The 19,833-nt window shown below is 37.8% G+C and overlaps 1 protein-coding gene across 1 annotated transcript; it reads right to left on the bottom strand.

The window, feature by feature from the left end:
- Window positions 1-316: 316 nt before the first annotated feature.
- TRIM42 (tripartite motif containing 42) lies at window positions 317-19,189 on the bottom strand. Its single transcript, XM_042459622.1, has 5 exons — window positions 18,726-19,189; window positions 14,813-15,495; window positions 11,213-12,036; window positions 7,811-8,041; window positions 317-427 (listed from the first exon to the last, which is right to left on the bottom strand). Exons 1-5 carry the CDS (start codon window positions 19,106-19,108, stop codon window positions 329-331), a joined length of 2,220 nt encoding a protein of 739 aa, XP_042315556.1. The 5' UTR covers window positions 19,109-19,189; the 3' UTR covers window positions 317-328.
- Between the last annotated feature and the right edge of the window lie 644 nt (window positions 19,190-19,833).

Below are 19,833 nucleotides of genomic sequence, written 5' to 3'. Positions count from 1 at the left end.
GAACAATGAAAATGTCTATGATATATTTCTTTGATGGGCTGCTATACCAGATAGGTGGTTTCAGGGATTTTTCATTATATATTTCATGCACAGTGCAATATTTTCCTTTGGTTTCAGGAATGTCCAGAACAAATAATATAAAAGACAAGGGCTGAGACTTTAATTTGCTGGAGATCTTTATTCTGAAGGGTTTACTCTCAGATCGCAGTTTGTAAGCTATCTTCAGTTTAAAAAAAACACCAAAGAATAAAATAAAGCAATATGAGAAAATATAATTGCTTTCTCTCCTGTGGTGTACTTCTGTGTTTCCTCTTATAAAAATAGTTCATTAGGTTGCAGTTGAGGTTGGTTTATGGAAAGCAGCCTGAACATGTTTCAGCAGTCCCCATCTGCCTTTGACTTTTGCACGCAAATCTGGAGTCACCACCTAGTGGAAAACAAAAATGCAGTATGTAGTGGGTTTTAGTAACATAAATAGAAACAACACGAGGTAGATGTCTCTAGAGGCAGATTATGAAGCAAGATAATTTGGCACATTTACGTAAAGTAATGGTGTACCTTCCACTGAAGCAATTAGTGAAGAAATCTAAGGAGAGATTGGCAAATACAAAGATGTGTTTTTTCCTTACATGGCACATGTAGGACTGACAGAGCGGGCTTAGAACCAGTACTTTCTTTGTTCCACATATATCTACAGAATTTTAATCTTTTGGGAAACTGCATCTCCCCTACATGACCAGTGTGAACACAGGATAACAACTGGGTCTGAAGTCGAAGGCTTTCATGGCCAGCATCCATAGTTTTTGTAGGTTTTTTGCATGTTCTAGCAGAATTTATTCCTGATGAAGATGCCAGCCACAGATACTGGTAAAACATCAAGAATAAACTCTGCTAGAACATGGCCACATAGCCCAAAAAACCCACAAAAATGGGCTTGAGATGGGTCATCCCATTTCTGGCATTTCCATCTGATTTACAGATAGAACTTGAAAATTGCAAGTGGCAGAATTCTGGGCCAGTATAGCCATCTGTTTGCCTTACTACTTGAAATGGGATGCTAATCCAGATAGACCTTTGGACTGATCTGCCAAGGCATTTCATATTTTAAATGTTGTTGTCATTTACCTGGTTGTAAACTCCACTGAACTAGATAGATCTCACTTTTAATAATAATAATTAATAATTTGTTTTATTTATATACCGCTATTCCAAAGATCATAGCGGTGAACAGCAAGTAAGCTAATTAGCAAGTAAGCTAATTTGCCCCCAACAGTCTGAGTATTCATTTTAGCGACCTCAGAAGGATGCAAGCCTGAGTCGAGCTTGGGCCCTTTTGCTGGTCTTGAACTCGCAACCTTCTGGTTTCGAGTGAATGGCTGCAGTACAGGCATTTAACCACTGCGCCACCAGGAAACATGTGTAGAAGATTGCTTTGTTAAAGTCTCTAGAGTCCATACACAAGGTCACACATTTTAGACTTCAGAATAACTAATCCAGAATGACATTCACCCCTACTTCTAGAATCCAGGCTATGAAGTCATCTATAAAACAATAAATTTCATTGAACTCTATGGTGCTTCAGCCCATGCCAGATATAGGAACTTCATGGTTCTTCAGATGTTCCCAGTCTCTAATTCCCTTCATCCTGAACCAGGAGATCTCAGTGATCAGTTTAGTGGGGAATCAGAATGTGAATTCCCATACACTATCCAAATCCAATAATGATATGAAAATTAAAGATAGACAAGCTCTGTATTACTTCTCAGCTTTTTTGGTAAGATCAAGTGTAGTGGTGTTCTTTTCCAGAATATAAACATAGCCAAAAGCCATTACAATTGTCTCTTTCTATGCTAGATTATGCAGACAGTAAATATTTATGAAATTTTGTATACTCTGTATAAAGGAAGCATTCAATATAAAAGAAGTTTTAAAGGACAAAGGAGGGAGAGAGAGAGGCTAGATTGACAACCTGGCAGGAGAGTCTACTAGATAACCACTGTGTATATTCTAATTCTCCAATTCCATAACTCCATGCTTTTCTAAGCTGAAAGCAGCCATTAAGCATGACTTTCAATGAGTACAGAAACCAACCTGCTTTGTCTTACGTATTAATTTTAAAAGTTCAGTTTTGGGGGATTTCTCCCCAGAAAGGTATTACATTGAATTGTTTGCCATTCTAACTCCTAGTGCCTCCTCCTCTGTCCCCACAGCAAAAGAACCCACCTACTTTCACAATAACTACAGGACTACAACTGGATTTCACCCATTTTGGAAATAACAGGGTAAATCCTGAATAATTTAATTCTACTGCCCTGTATGAGACAGCAACAAAATAAAGTAAAATAAAATAAAATGAAAATGAAAATGAAAAACTATTTACTACTGATGCCCACCTCCACCCCCATTGCATTTGAGTTTTTTTAAAAATAACAAATAATCTGATGAATGTTTACATTCCAAAATGGTTGAGTGATAAGTGTATATTAAGGTAACTGTTCAATACATTAGATGAATACCAGACAAAGGTTGCTTATGTTAAATAGAAACTCATTTCATTTTTGAAGTGGATTTTGAGGTTCAGGAAATTATGGAATGGCTCTGTAAGCAATAGCTTCATCTGAACTATCTTCTATGGATGTATGCATACATGTAAGTGTTTAGGTTTGTGTGTGTGTGTGTGTGGATGTGTCACCATATTTTTTTGTTTTTTCATTTGCCACAGAAATATATCTTTCTGATGAATGTTAGGTTTGCATTTTTCAGCATGTCAATATAGCTGAACAGGCTGAAAATCAATCTTGAATTCCAATTTGTTATTTAAGGAGAATACAGAACAGACAAATATCCTTAAAATTCTGAGTCAGCAGAAGAAAATGATTGACTGAAGAGAGGGGTGTCCATCAGGTTGTGTTTGCAGATTCCCCAGAATCCCCCCAAAAATTGGCATCTGGAAATCTGTACATTTTAGAACTTGAAGCACATTCTGGAGACAGGAACAGTGCATCCAACAAAATATGAACATTTCAAACATGGAAATGAGAAAATTAGTCTATTTCAAAAATGCCCACAAAATTGCTTCAGACAAATGTGCACACATTTGCAAATACTGAGTCTATATCTCACCCTTCTGGTTTAATACAGAAGAGGCCACAAAAGGATTAATTTGGGAATACTGAAAAATATCAGGCAAAGGTTATCTAACCTTTACGGCCAGCAATAGTGTACATAGGGTAGAACAATAGGCTTGTCCTGGGGGCATCCTAGCTAGGAGCATAAATGGGTTTCAAGGGTAATTTAATAGAATGTATGTGTCTATATGTTCTGTAGAGTGTAATAATATTTAAAAATTAAAGTAAACAGCATAGTGGCCTAAAATTCTTTTGTTAGCTCCAACTAGTGCAGACCCATTGAATACATTGTTGAATGGTGAGTCAACAGATGAGTAAATCCTATTGATTTAATATGCCTGTTATTCTTGGGAACTAACAGTAGGATTCTGAGGAGCTTATCCTAAGGCTTACTAAATCAATTTACCTCTATCCTGCTTAAAGCTGAATTTGGGCAGGGTCCTGATGTTATCAGAAGGTTTTTGCTGCTAAATAAGCCACCCGATTACATCCCAGGTCCATCCCCACTTCCAGGAGTGCTCCAGTGGCCATTTTCTTAAGCCAGAAAACTCCTGGATCTGAAAAGAGCTACAATGAGCATTCCTGGAAATGGGGATGGACCCAGGCTGTATTTGGGTGCCTGTGACACTAGGGTGGCTGTGACACTGTGAATTTGCTATTTTAAAAAACAAAACTAAAAGAAAACATGAACATTCAGTAACAGTTCTCTTGGAGGACCTCAACCTTGCTTATGTCACCTGGCTGCTAGTCACTGCTGTATGCATGTAGAATTGACTTTCCTCTCCACCTATTTGTGTTTTACACTGCTGCTGCTGCTACACTGATGTAGGCATTAGGAGTGCCTGAAAATATGTATTCCCAGCACAGTTGTTCTACCAGCACCAAACAGCAGAGGAGGAGGCTACCGTTTACACTGCAGAATTAATGCAGTTTGACATAACTTTAACTGACATGACTCAATGCTATGGAATTCTGGGATTTGTAGTTTTGTGTGATATCTAGCCTTCTCTATCAGAGAGTTCTGGTGCCACAGCAAACCACAAATCCCACAATTTTATAGCATGGATCCATGACTATTAAAGTGGTATCAAGCTGTATTAATTTTGCAGTGTGGCTGCAGCTAGGAACAATAAAGAGGGGAGAGAGAGAGGCAGAAGTCCATTTCATCACTAAAAGAACAGCAACAAGGCAAGTTGATGGAAGGAGAGAAGAGCTGGGACGTTGGGAGCTTGCAGTTGTGTGGATGGGACCTACTGGAGTTGGTAATTGGGGGCTAGAGGCTCATTGAAAAGAAAGAAAGAAGGCTGAATTTGGATTAATATATGTGAACAGGACAAGGTCATAATCTTGATCTCATTGTCTGTATCTGAGATGAACATTTACATTTTCCGACTCAGCAATTTTAGATCACCCTTTACCATTACTGAGCTAATGTTCTGACTTAACAAATATTAAACACAGTAAGATCTCCAGAAAAAAATTGAAAAGCAATATGGGACATTATCATCCCCTTTATAAAATCAGATCAGTTGCTAATAAGAAAACCATTGACCAAATCCATATCATGGCTCTGTCATGTTGGCTTGATGATATGATGATATTAGGGGATGCAGATATGGGGGCATGGTGATATGGTGATTTAACACTGTATAGTACAAGTATGTTGGCTATCAAAAAGGGGATATCAATTATGTTAAATCCAAGCCTGGGGGAAAAATTGGAGGGGCAGATGGCCAGCAGCAGAAAGAAGTTGTAGTTTTATAACCCCAGTCGTTCTGCCATGAATCTGAGTTGTGAAACAGGGATAATCCTCCTGAAGGGAGATGAAATAGCACAGGAGAGGGAAGAGGGAAGCATGAAGGCTCTTTTGAGTCAGATCAAAGGGGAGTGATTGGGGTTGGAAAGGGGGGCTGGAGGATGGGAATGTATTTGTGATGCTCCAAGGGGGAAATTTTTCAATTCTGTAACTGAACCTGGGATGGGGAACTTTCTGTCTTGATATCCAGAATAAATCTCTAGTTTCTACTACACTACGATGCTGTTTTGGTTACTAGGGACTGGGTCCTCCGATCCTGACAAACGTAGCCTTTGAGTTCTCTGGGAACCCAGTCAGACTTTTTTTAGAAATATATTTCATAGTATCAATGAAGAATTATCAAAACCAGTTGAGATTGGAAGGGAAACAAGACAGAGCTGTCCGCTGTCACTACTTCTCTTCCTATTAATAATGGAAATTATGATGAATAGAATAAAAAGTAATGACATAATTCAAGGAGTGAAAATAATGCAATTTGAATATAAAATCCGCGCATTTGCAGATGATGTGGTGATAAATTTAGACGATCTGCAAACTAGCATAAATAGCCCATTGGATATAATTGATGAATTTGTAGCATACATAGTATGTAAAATTAACAAAAATAAATCGGCAATTTTAACAAAAAACATTGGAAAGGAAGAAGAGATTTGGTTAGAAGAGAAATCTGGAATTAAAATGAACAAAAAAGTAAAATATCTGGGAATATGGTTATCAGGGGAAAACTAACGAAATATTTGAAAATACAGTAATTATACTAAATTGTGGTTAGAGATTAAAAAAAGATCTAATGAATTGGAAAAAACTACAATTATCCTTTTTGGGCAGAATAGCCACAATAAAAATGTCCGTTCTTCCAAGAATTCTTTTCTTATTTCAGATAATTCCTATTATTAATTCAAAGAAACCCTTTGTAATTTGGGAAAGAGACATCTCTCACTTCATATGGCAGAACAAAAGGCCAAGAATCCGATTAAAATTATTGCAAGATGCCAAAGAAAGAGGGGGTTAGGATTTACCAAACCTTCAATTATATGCAGATGCATGTGGCCTCATTTGGATAAAGGAGTGGATGACACTAGAGGAGAGAAGACTATTAGAACTGGAGGGAGAGGGACTAAGTTATGGTTTTCATGCATATTTAGCGTATGGTAGAGAAAAAGTCAACCAAATAATTAATAACCACTATTTGAGAAAGAATTTATTACTAGTTTGGAATAAATACAAAATGCATATTATTAGTAAACTCCCTATGTGGCTATCACCCCATGAAGCTATATGTAGAAAAGAAATGATTAGAAGAGGAAAATGGTTTAAATACAGCGAATTGACGGAGAAATATCTGGGTAAAATAACAATAAAATTGCAAACAGAATTAGAACAACTGGGATTTGACATGGGATGGTATGCATATAGAAGGATATATGAAAGAACATTGAAAGACTTAAAAGAAACTGGGGACGAAGAAAATAAGACAGAATTAGAGACATTATTAATTTAACGATCAGGAAAAGGCAATTGGGAAAATATATAAAAAACTATTAGAATTGGAAATGGAGGGGGAAATTATTGAAGACACTATGATTAAATGGGAAAGATATTTAGGACACAACATACTACTGGATCAATGGGAATATATGTGGACTAAAGGACTAAAATATACAGCATCACAAAATATAAAAGAAAATTGGTTTAAAATGTTCTATCGGTGGTACCTAACCCCAGAAAGATTAGCAACCATATACAAAAATAAAAACAATCAATGTTGGAAATGTGGAGATACAATAGGGACATTTATCCACTGCTGGTGGAACTGCAAAAAGATTAATAATTATTGGAAGCAAATCAAAGACCTAATATGTGAAATATTACATATCAAATTAGAACTAAAACCGGAAAGTTTTTTATTAGGAATATTTGACAGTGAAAATGAAACAAAATTTGGAAAACAACTTTTCTACATGACAGCGACAGCAAGAATCTTACTAGCTCAGAAGTGGAAGACAAAAGACATTCCCAAAAAAGAAAGAATGGATGGTAAAACTTTTGGAGATTATAGAGATGGAGAAATTAACACAGTTAGTAAGGGATAGACATATGGTGAATATTGAGGGAAAAATCAAAGAAGAATGGTATTTAGTAATCGAATATATGAGGAAACAATGTAAAGAAATATTACTCTAAACAGTAATATTGGTAAACTAATTTGATAGGGTGTACCACTGATTTGTATATAAAATAAGTCGGATATCTGCTGAAGAAGCTTAGTATTCGCAATGAAGAGAAAGCAGTAAAGTAAGGAAAATAAAGGGAATAATGGTGATGAAAAAAATGTGGTTAAAAGAAATTATAATATATGATAAATTAAATAGAGCACATATAAGAGATACATGATTATAATAAGTCAAGCAAAGAGGATGGAAGTCTTAGGATGAGTGAGTAATAGGTAGGGATGTATGTTAGGTGATAGCTTAGATGTTAGGTATTAGATTTTGTTTGTAAGATTTGTTTTTTGTTGGTTTGTATTTTGTTGATTGGGGGTGGTGGTGGTGGTGGTGTGTGAGTGTTGGGTTGGTTGTTGTGATGTTGTACCCTGATGGTTGGTTGGGTGAGGGGGTAGGGGGTGAATGTTATATTTGTAATATTTGTAATAAAAATTTAATAATAATAAAAAAGAAATATATTTTATAGTATGGGCCACAAACTCAAAACACCTACTATTTTCCACATTAAACCATGTACTATATACAATGAAATGTGAATGGAGACACAGTCTGCAAAAGAGTGCTAAAACATTTTAAATTAATGGATTCTCTACATTGTATCAACTTGGCAGAACAGTACATGCAACATGAACTAATTGTACCTTACAAACTTCACTCCATTCACCCGGTCCATTCTCATTCACAGCTCGAACTTTAAAGAGATATTCTGTATTAGGTGTTAGGTTATGTATTTCCAGATTCTGTTGTACTATCCCAGTAAGTACGCCCATCAGTTGTGGCTGGATTAAATTTTCAGCAACATCTTCCTCCATTATTTCATAATAAGCAACCTCAAAACTCTCTACATCTTCTGTAGGACATGTCCAGTAGATCTGTGAAATAAAGACATATGTAAATATAAAAATGAAGAGATTTTCATGTTGTACTTACTGATATGACATCATGGGGGAAGAAGCATAAAAATATAAAATTTTCTCAAAATCTCTCCTTTAAATTGAATCCCATCGGGCTACATCAAGCAGTATCTGCTGATATACAGAAAGAATGAGAACTCTTCATCTTGGTAGGCCCAAAGATGCTGGGGTTTGGTTCCAGGAACTCCCATGAATAACAAAATCCATGCATGCTCAAGTCCCATTAAATACAATGGTATAGCAACATGGTGTCCCTTATACAAAATGGAAAAATCAATGTTTGATACTTGAAACTTATACCTTTTTGGGATATTTTCAAGCTGTGGATGCTTGAATCTGTGTATAAAAAATCCATGTATAAGGAGGGCCAACTGTACTGAAGAACTCTGAAGGGATGTAGGAATCCAAGTAGACCACAAGTTGAACATGAGTCAACAGGGCGATGAGGCAGCTAAAAAAGGCCAGTGCAATTTTAGGCTGCATCAATAGAAGTATAAGTGTCTAGATCAAGGGAAGTAATAGTGCCACTCTATTGTGCTCTGGTCAGGCCCCACCTGGAATATTGTGTCCAGTTCTGGGCACCACAATTCAAAAAGGATGTTGAAAAACTGGAGCGTGTCCAAAGGAGGGCGACTAAAATGGTGAAGGGTCTGGAAACAATGCCCTATGAGGAACGACTTAGGGAGCTGAGGATGTTTAGCCTGGAGAAGAGAAAGTTCAGAGGTGATATAATAGCCCTGTTTAAATATTTGAAGGGATGTCACATTGAGGAGGGAGCAAGCTTGTTTTCTGCTGCTCTAGAGAACAGGACCTGGAACAATGGATGCAAGCTGCAGGAAAAGAGATTCCATCTCAACATTAGAAAGAACTTCCTGACATTAAGGGCTGTTTGACAGTGGAATATGCTCCCTCAGCAACATCTGGTGGAGTCTCCCTCCTTGGAGGTCTTTAAGCAGAGGCTGGATGGCCATCTGTCGGGGATGCTTTGAGGGGGTTGGACTGGATGGCCCTTGTGGTCTCTTCCAACTCTACGAGTCTATTATTCTATGATTCAATGATTCTATGTTTCTATGATCATTAGTAACACCAATGCCAGTAATCAGAAAACAAATTCTGAACAATAAATATTTGCAGATTTTTAAAAACTAGTGTGTGATAGAAATACCTGATGGTACCTTAATTTAGGAACTCTATGCAACTTTCTCTACCTGTTCTCTGTAGATCTAATGATCTAAAAGGCTTGCAAATAGAACACATGACAGTTATATTTAGAGGAATATATCTTCTGTTTTGTTGTCATTTCTGTTAGGAAGCCTTTGAGAGAACTTGATTGGAACTTATAGGGGATTATTATTATTAACCTTTATTTATGAAGCGCTGTAAATTTACACAGCGCTGTACATGCAATCCTTTTAGTTAGACGGTTCCCTGCCCTCAGGATTACAATCTAAAAAGACATGACACAGAAGGAGAAGGGAGTGGTGACGGGAAAGGGTAAGAGGTCCAGCAGTTCCTCTCAACCTCCGAGGCCTGGACCAAGGCAGATAGACTGAAGGGAGGGCTTGGCTTCAAAATGGAAGGTTAATCATTATCCAGGGAAAATACATACTCACAAGTAGGATAATGCATATACAGTACATAGCAATACAGGAAATGGATCGATAAACAGCCAACAACAGAACATCAGATAGTAAGCGACAATTATGCGATGCCTGGGAAGGCTTCTCTGAATAGGATGGTTTTCAACTCCGTTTTGAAGCTGGTTAAAGAAGTGATGGCTCTTGCTTGTGGAGGAAGAAGGTTCCAGGAGTGAGGGGCAGCAAGTGAAAAGGGGCGAATCCGGGATGGGGCAGAGGAAATCCTGGGCTGAGACAGGAACCCTTGACTACCAGAACGGAGGGCCCTGGTGGGAAGGTGAGGAGAAAGAAGGTCTGATAAGTAAGGAGGGGCCAGTCCATGGAGGGCTTTGAATGTCGACAGCAGGAGCTTATACTGAATGCGGAAAGGGAGAAGGAGCCAGTGAAGGGATGCCAACACAGGAGAGATGTGGTCAGAGCGGTGGGTGAAAGTGATAATGCGTGCTGCTGAATGCTGGACAGAGATTAAAGGACGGAGGTGAGAAAAAGGAAGCCCAGCCAGGAGGACATTACAGTAATCAAGTCGTGAGATCACTAGGGCATGGACCAGGATCTTGGCAGTAGAGGCGGAGAGATATGGTCGGATTTTGGCAATATTGTACAAAAAGAATCTACAAGCCTTGGCTGTGGTCTGGATCTGAGGGATACACGACAGAGAAGAGTCAAAGATAAAGCCAAGACTGCGGGCTTGCTGGACTGGTTGAATGGAAATGTTGTCCACAGAGACAGAAAAGGAGTGGCCAGACTCCTGCATCACAGGTACGTAGTGTTACACCTAGTATCCAGAGATCTATACCTCTCCTTCTACTATCTCCCAAGCCCCTCAAAGGTTCTATGCTTCTATGGTATTAAATGGCCATGGAGGGGGATGGCCGAATGATCCTGCAAAACATGTGATTTTTAGGGGAGGGAGGGTATGATTGGGATACTGGTTATTGTATGGACTCTTATAAACTGTAAGCCACCTTTTGGCAGAGAGGCAGGATAAAAAATAAAGCTTATTATTATTATTATTATTATTATTTATTAGGAAAAATGTGTTTTCTTGATTTCTTCCAGTAGAAACCTCTGCTGAGTTTAATTTCATATACTAATAAAAGAAGAGCTTATATCCAACCTACATGGTTTCTCCATTCCTGTATTGGTGAATAGTTTGAGAAGAAGCTATGTGAAGAATCCTTCTTAAGACTGAAGTAAAAGGACCTCTCAGAAATTTATTTTTGGACTGATTACTTGTAACATTCTCACATTTCTTGTGAAAGTGTCTTTTAAGAGAATTCTGTTACCGATTTCCCCTGCCAAGGTTTTGGAATGTGAGACCACATTTCTGGAGCTCTCTTTTATTTAAATACTGTATATCTACAGATGGAAAGAGAACAATGTGACTAGAGGATACTCATGTATATTCTTTATGCTGATGGTTTCCCAATGTCATTGGGATTGCCAGCAAGTGTGGAATCAGAGAATGAGATACATTTTATCAAAGTCTTACCTTAGCAACAGTTGGATAGACAAGTGTTTGGTAAACAACAACAAGGCCAGGGACTGAAGTAGATTGTTCTCCAAGTAATTCTTGATTGAATAAAGTACCAAGGTTTTGATAATTTCTTGCATTTTTTGAAGTATCTGATGATGCATTCCAAACTGCATACATTCCATTAGTTCTCACATCAGAAGGTGGTGATGATCTTGGTCTTTGCAACAATTCATTGCTCATAGCTTGATCCCCCAGTGAACTAAAGGATGCTAAAGACTGACTTCGATTCAACCCTAATGGGTTTGGAATGTGTGCACTGGAAATATTCCTTGGAATCATTATGTCAGAACTAGAGGGATAAGGGTATTTCATCATTTTGTCATAACGGAGCTTACTTGCAAGTGATGGGAAAATGTTTTGTAAGCTTTCTGACAGTTGATCAAAGTTTACTTTAAGATGTTTAATAGGATCTTCCTTGAGATGTGGGCTAGGCTGATAAATATTTGCAATTGAATCTTCTATTTCTCTTATCAAGCAACTTGCAGACTGCAGGAATGAAAACTGGCTGGTTTCCTTTAAAGCTTCCTTGGAATAAAGCATCAGGCTGTCCATCTGCTGAATTCTCTTGGTTGTGTATGCTGCATATTCATAAAGTGCCTTCTGTTTTTGAAGCTCAAGGTTTTCTACTGCCTCCATCAACTCTTTCTCTCTTTCTTGAAGTATGATTCGCAGCCTGATGAAACCATTCCTTATCTCCTTCCTTTTGGTTTCTTTGTAGGACTTAAAATTACTTTTTAGTACCAGGACTTCCATCAGATCATTATCAATAATATATCGAACTGTAATATGAAAAAGAAATAAATATCATACCACTGATAATTTGAAACATAGTCTATTCATCTACAAAATAGAGTAAGGAGTAAAGGTAACTTAGGATATAATGTATTTGTTATTATTTATTAAAATATTTATATCCCACCATCTATTTAAAGACCTCAGGGTAGCATACAGTCAAACCAACCTACTACAGTCAGCTCTTCACGTTCATGGACTTGGCATTTGCGAATTTGGTTATTCGTGATCGGAGGGACCAAGGGAGCCTGCTCACAAGCCCGTCTCACCTCTTCCTCCCATGCTTGGGACAGCTTGCTGGAGGTAGTGGGCAGGGCTTGCCTTATTTGTGAATTTTCCACATTCAACAGGGTCTTGTTCCCCTAACCCTCATGAATGTGAAGGGTCAGCTGTAATTTAAAGGCTAAAAACACAATAAACAAGTTAACAAGTTAAAAATAAGATTAAACCTGGTTTAAATAGTTTGACTGAAAACAATGCACATGTTATGTACAAGTTTAAAATAGATTAAAGTTTTTTTAAAAGCATGCATGTTTTCTACTAGCTTGAAACATTTTAAAGCAATTTTAAACCACGGACAGATGAGGATTTGTGTAAAACTAATTGGGCCCCACTTGGTGCCAGAATGACAGCAACATTGTTGACAATTGGTCCTCCAGTGAGAGAATATTCCATAACTAGTGTGCCACAGCAGAGCATGCCTTCTCCTGAATCCTTCCACAGTGTATTGTTCTGACTAAAGGCATTAAAGTTAGGAAACTCTCATGACTTTGAAACCACAAGAGTTACTGCATTCCAAGATAAGACCCCACATTTCAGTGAATGTGTAACTCAACTATAGTTCAGTTAAAGGGAATGTATGATCTGCTAATATTATGGTACTGGCTGTAAATTGAACTTAAATGTCTGTGAGTTTCTCTAGGAAAACTAGCAAACTATACAAAATATAAGGCCAAATTAAATGTGTGCTGGATATTTATGATCAGCTATCTCAGAGGGTTGGTGGTTTTTGTTGTTGTTGTTGTTTTTTCTTTTGTTTTTAAGGAAAACAGAGCAATGTTTTTCCCTTGATCATTTCCATTATGGAAATTCCTTTCTGCAAGCAGGGATGAGCTATAATTGCCCAGAACATTCTTTTTCATTTTCATTGTGAGCCCCCATCACAAAAAGAATTAGGCTCTGTACAAAGTTTTCCAAAATTTTGCCATCATTTTGGATGGATTCTGCTGCCACCCATATACCCTTATATGCATACACATGACATCAAATGCCCAGGGTATTATAACATATGCAAAATGGTACAGGTTGGGTTTCCTTTATCCAAAATTCTTAGGACTAGAAACATTTTGGATTTCAGATTTTTTTTTGTGCAGATTTTGGAATATTTGCATAAACATGAGATAGCTTGAGGATGGGACCCAAATCTAAACATGAAATTCATTTATGTTTCATATACACCTTATAAACATAGCCTGAAGGTAATTTTAGAAATAATGTTTTAATAATTTTCCGCATGAACCATCAGAAAGCAAAGGTGTCACTAGTTCAGCCACCTATGTAGACAATTTTGGATTTTGGATTATTTTGCATTTCACAATTTTGGATAAAAGATACTCAACCTGTATAATCAGAAGGGGGTGCTGATTCACAATACACTTCAAAAATAAGTATGCACAAATTGACAGATAATAAAATACAGATTTAAAAGAGTAAAAGTATTAACATGACAAGCAAGTAAAAAGACTTAAAACAGAGCACCAGTAAATAACGTTATAATAATACATTGTCTTCAACAAAATTCAAACAATTTGTGCTAATCTATCCATAAGAATAAAAGAATTTTGACATTTTTACAAGTGTAAATATTTTAAAATCCCATAAGAACAGAGGTACCCATATATTTGGGAAGCTCTGGGTGAATTCTTAAACAGTTGTGGTAGGAGTAGCCATTGTAAAGAACAGTGGAGAAGTTGTGGATATATTTCTATGATCTAAAGAGGGAATACCCTAGGTACAAAACACAATTCCATTACTGCTGCTGCAGCAGAAAAAAGCACTGGTCATTCACTCTTACATGGTGCTGATAGGGCATCTTGACATGTTGATATGCCCTTAACTTAATAAAATTAAAGGAATGGAGCTTCTCTTTTTAATTTCATGTGGGTTAATAGATACAGTAGGACTGCCTATTTAGCATGTCTCTTATAATAGTATACTTGTACATTTGTGAATAAAGCACTACAGAAAGCACCATAAATCTTCAGAGAAAGGGAGGTAGCACTTCTAAGTAAATATTTAAAACTTTAGTAGGATGGAGTGTCCAGAGGAATCGTTAAATATTCCAGTAGAAATGTGTGCCATGTAGTTTTCCTTCCAGACTAATAGCTAATAAATAGCTAATATTTGTTTAGCTCACTTATATTTTGCTGTTCAATCAAAGCTGTCAGGATAGTTGGGGGGTGGGCATAAGGCTATCCCATTTTAACCTCATAAAAACTGGGGAAATAAATTAGACTGAGAAATAGTGACTTTTCCCAAACCCCACAATGCACTTTGTACCTCTACAGGTGTAGGAAAGCAAGTGTCACTGAATCACACAGCTGAATAGCTTCATTTCCTGTGATCAGAATCCCCCAATTTGTTACCATTTCTACACAGAGACTGTTTAGTCCTGGAGAAAGCGCTTATGTATTTAGCAATGCACCTTGAAAGTATCTAAGAATGGATCAAGCAGAAATAAAATAATTAAATACAAACAGGAACCTTTTTTAAACTTTGCTATAGCAGCGAATAATGCAGCAGCCAATTTTGAACATGCTATTGGCAAAGTAACTGTGTCATGATCACTGTGTTGTGCATCACAGCAATATTCACAAACAAGTTCATTGTCATCAAGGCAGTATTTGGAGAGCAATGAATCACCATGGAGCATACAGTTTGTTTCTTCCCAGACTTCATCACCAATCTTGGCATAGATATGGTTTTGATAGGTGACGTCCTGATGAAAGTTCCGCAAACAAATATTACAGTAATTCAGTTGACATGTTACACATCTCTTGGTGGCCTTACGCTGCTCATCACAAACTTGACAATAGACTGGAAGATAGCTTCTGTCAAATCTCCACCTTAGGAAACCATGCCGGCGCATATACTTCCTGGCCAATTTTGCCCTTAGGTAATTAACCCTCAGTTGTATTTTCCTAGCGAATGGGAGGCAATGTGCTTTGTGGCAAGATGGGCACACAATGATGAAGAAGTTCTCTGTGACCTCAGCCTCAGCTTGGCTCCTCAAGATGCATTTATCACAAATGCAGTGATTACATGGCAACATGAATGGGCGAGTAAACAACCGCTGGCACAGAGGGCAAATGAGTTGGTCAACAAAATCATGTGCAGATATTGTCTTATCCAATGAAACGATTGAAATGTCACTTCCAATTTTGTGTCTGGGATTGAAAAAAAGATTGAAAATGTTAATCAGTCATATAGTTAATGATCCTATCAATATCAGTAATATTACCTAGCTCATATTATGAACTTATCCTGTTTGTAATGTGTGGCTACATTATGAAGCAAAATTAATCACTATTTTAGGCTTAATCCCACTCAGAGTTTCTATTTTTTCCTTTCTATCATACCTCTTCTCAACTCTTCAACCACTTACCCCAACTTATTTTACTGGTAATAGTGATTGTAGCAGGAGGGAGGTCTTGTGGGAGATATTTCTCCTTGTATCACTGTGAAAGCTTCTCTAGCAATGTCCAAGTTTGCAGTGGCTCAAGGAAATCTAGGTGTCTTAGTATCTCTGCAGTTATATTTGTGCCACATGGAACAGGTCTGTAGAACAATGTTGTTTTAGGGACCATTCCCTGGTTACTCAGTAGTAGGTGACAGAGTTCACCACAAGATAACCTAGAGATTGAAAACATTACCTTTTTGACAACATCTCAGAGTCCAGTCATGTGCTATGGACATTGTGGGTGTTGTTGTCTAAAAAGCAACATTTCCAAGCTCAGAATTAAACTTTAAAAAGGAGAGAGTTACCAAATGAGACATGTAGCTGTGAAGGAGCCAGATCACCAGGTACACCTGCTCAGACAAATTGGATGCTGTGTCTCTGTGCTCTGTTCCATCTGTTTTTGAAAGTAGCCATAAAGCAAATGTTAATTACATTAAGCTGATGTGAAAGTAGACTCTGAATGAAAACAGATATGAAAGCCACAATGTCCGTGAATCCTGTGACAATATCAAGAATCTTGTTGGTGACTACATTGGCATAAATATATGCACTTTCTTGGGCATTGCATAATGAGGAATCCGATACTTCATTGTGAAACATGTATACAAGGGCAATCTGATGACATCCAGGTGCAACTGGGCCTCCTGAGTATTTAATTGGTGTCGGGGCACACCTAGCCACTTCTAGTTGCCTTTGCATATCTGGGGAGGAAGAAGCAGACTGCACCCCTATTCAAGGGGTAGGACAAAGCCTGCTTCTTCCTTCCTGGCTATAGAAGGACAGTTGGATAGTGCTCAGGTGTGCCTGCAGTCAGTGGTTGGGAGTGAGGTGAAACAGTGACCTAGTTCACTAAGTACAGAAGGAACATCATTTGCTGCCACATAAGTATACCAGAAAAGATTTATGCTCTGCTAGCAGTCCTGTATAGTATAAAATGCCTGTAGTATAAAAATGTTTTTTCCTGACATTATGCTGATAAATAAACATTTTTTTTAAAACAACAACAACTATAGGACAGATAAAAATGTTACAGAAGCTCTCACAGTGAGAGATGCTGATTTTCAACAAATCATGGTGGTGAAGAAAGGAATAGTTCTTTTTGCAGGGAAGAAACTAATTATACAAGAAGAAACTGGTCTAGCATACACATCAACTGTAAATCATGGAAAAGTTGCTTTGTTAGATGGCAGCTCTTTGAATCTCCTACCCAATTTTGAGATTCAGGGTGTTTCTATCCAACAAAGTAACTTTTCCTAGATTTTGTGAGTTTTTCAGGCTATGTGGCCATGTTTTGGAAGAGTTTATTCCTGACGTTTTCCACACTCTGATGAGGTAGTCATATTGTTAAAATAATATGAGGTGGTGGTTAGTACAAAAATGAGGCTGACACAAGGATTAAAGGTAAAGTTGTACTTTGCTGAATGAGCGATTCTCAAGTTCTATGAAACATGACCCATAATGTACTTTGTTTGAGCTAGCCAAAAAATTGTAAAAAAAATAGAAGCCATTTCAGTGGAGTTCGGTGACTGGATAGTACCTACTGCTGGTTCCTTCGAGAATGACAGGGGGCTAACCCTGAGTTAGGTGAAGAAAACATGGAGTTAAACTGAAATGGGCTTAAGTTTCCATTTTTAAAGGATCTAGCCATTGGCAGCTAAGCTTAAGTCTTGGCTTTCCAAGTTTTAAAGACTAGAGAAACAAAGAGAGTTAAGCCCAGTGATCTTTTTTCTGGGAGTAAATTGAAGCAGTAATAAAGGATCATATCAAGCATTTTGCTGTCACAAAATAGATTTTGTTGAAGCAACCAAATTACTGCTTTCATGAACTGAGAAGGCAGAAAAATCAAAGCTCTCTTCAGTAGTTTCCCTCAGTAAGTTGTGTGGAGCAGTTTTTAATTTCACAAAAAGTGACAGAGATCATGATGACTGGACAGACGTTCTTGTTGATTACTCATATCTCATATTACATGGGTGGCCATCAATTTCACCTTTGCCTTTTTAAATGTTGTCATTGATTTTTAATATCAATCTCCAGTTTTATTAAAAACAGTGTTGCAGGGGGGTGGGAAGTTTATGTTTTACTCCTTGGTTCTAGCATTATCATTCCTTCCATCTTTTCTAATACTGGGAGATTCTGGGATTTTAGAGCCCCCAAAAGTAACTTTCCCAGGCACTGATCTCATACTGAATCTTTCTGAAGGGATTATTTTTTCCCATGCTCATGTGCAAGTCACACATGAGACCTTTTGCATACAAAAAGTTGCATCATCTCCATGTTTCTGATTTTAAATCAAATAGCTGATGAAGGGAAAGACTAAGGATGTAGCTACAGAAGGAAAGGAAAATGAGAGCATTACCCCTGAATAAGAATTTTGCTCCTCCCTTCAGTCCCTAAAAATTGTTCAAGAGTAAACTTTTTATATTAGCTGTATTCCCTTGCTAACCTTGCCTGAAACTTTTCTTTGGCTACCTAAACTAAATGCTCAACTAAAGTTTTAAGTAATGCCGTGCTAGACATTTGAGAACTAAAGGAATTTTTTTTCTGGGGAAGACAGAATATGTATTGAGGGAGCAAATACCCTAAAGCCCCTGATCCTGTTCAAGCTAAGTAGGGCCAGCTCTGGTTAGTACTAGGATGGGAGACCACCAATGAATACCAGTTACTGTAGGCTACATTTCAGAAGAGGGAACTGGGGGGGGGGAAACACCTGAATATTCATTGTTTCTGAAATCCATGGGGTCACCATAAATCAACAGGTGACCTGAAGGCACATATACACACAATGCCTTCATCTCCCACTCCAGAAAAACCTCTGCCTGAGACACTAGAGATGTGCCACCAATCAGAGTAGACATTATTGGGGTTGCTGGATCAGCACCCTGAGCTATAATAAGGATACTTCCTGTGGTCCTAAAAATGTAGCTTGACAGCACTTACCTTCTCAGTCTATATTTAGGCCTGTAAGGCAAATAGGTGAGGTAACTGCAGCATCTACTATCATAGCACTGACAGTCGGTATTCTCATCTGTACAGCATAAACACTTGCAATTTCGATTAGTAGAACAGGAACAACAGCAGCAGCGACAATTGGGGTTCTCCGAACATGAGCAGTGACAGCACTGGCACCTTGAATCTTCAGAATGTGGACAAAAGCAACAGTTACACTGCCGTTCATCACTAAATAGGAAACGCCAACAAGAGCAGCATCTGCCAGAGGTTATATTATTCACAAAGTTTCGAAACTTTATGCAGAAATCACAACATTTGCAACCTGGACAACATGGACATGTCAAGCAACATGCACAGCTCATAGTAGCCATGGTCTTTCAAGATATTTAAGATGACCCCCTGCCTTTAGTCCTATGAAGCATTACTTGCTATTTGTATCTACAGAGCAACTGCCCCATACTTTATTTTTGGCCTTTGGAGGAAAAATACTGATCACTTGGGGAGAAATAATTGCATCATAATTGGTTTTACCAATGAGGATATGGATGTCTTCACATATGAAGCAGCATCATGATATATGTCATAATGACTAATGCACTTGAGATACTTGCACTGATATGATCATAGGATCAAACCACACAGGAAATCAGTAATGAAATTAGGATTGATGCATTACTCTGATATTTAGCACATCAACTAGTCAGCAGTGAGGAAAGGGTTAAACTGAATGTATGGATGATGTAAATACAGAATCCTGGTATGACCTACTTATGAAAATACATGAATACTGATTGTATTTTGATTTAGTATTCTCATTTGTTTTACTATTTTTACCATATTTTCTGTGTTATTATAAAAGCGATATAAATATTAGAGGCCAAAATATCCTGAGTTTGTCAGATCCCAGGAGCTAAACAGGGTCAGACATGGTTAATACTTTGAAGGGAGATGCTCAGGGAATGTCAGGTGCTGTATGCTCTTTCCTCCTCCTCCTCATATTCTTTCCCTAAAAAAACCCCTGCAAAATTCATGGGATTACCAGAAGTCAACAGATGACTTAAAGACATATGCACACAAAAATGCAAATACTTTATTT

Source organism: Sceloporus undulatus, chromosome 3 (genome assembly GCF_019175285.1).
Source record: "Sceloporus undulatus isolate JIND9_A2432 ecotype Alabama chromosome 3, SceUnd_v1.1, whole genome shotgun sequence".
In the NCBI taxonomy this organism is placed as follows: Eukaryota; Metazoa; Chordata; class Lepidosauria; order Squamata; family Phrynosomatidae; genus Sceloporus; species Sceloporus undulatus.
The sequence above is the reverse complement of the archived record's forward strand: the minus strand, read 5'-3'. Positions and strand labels throughout refer to the sequence as shown.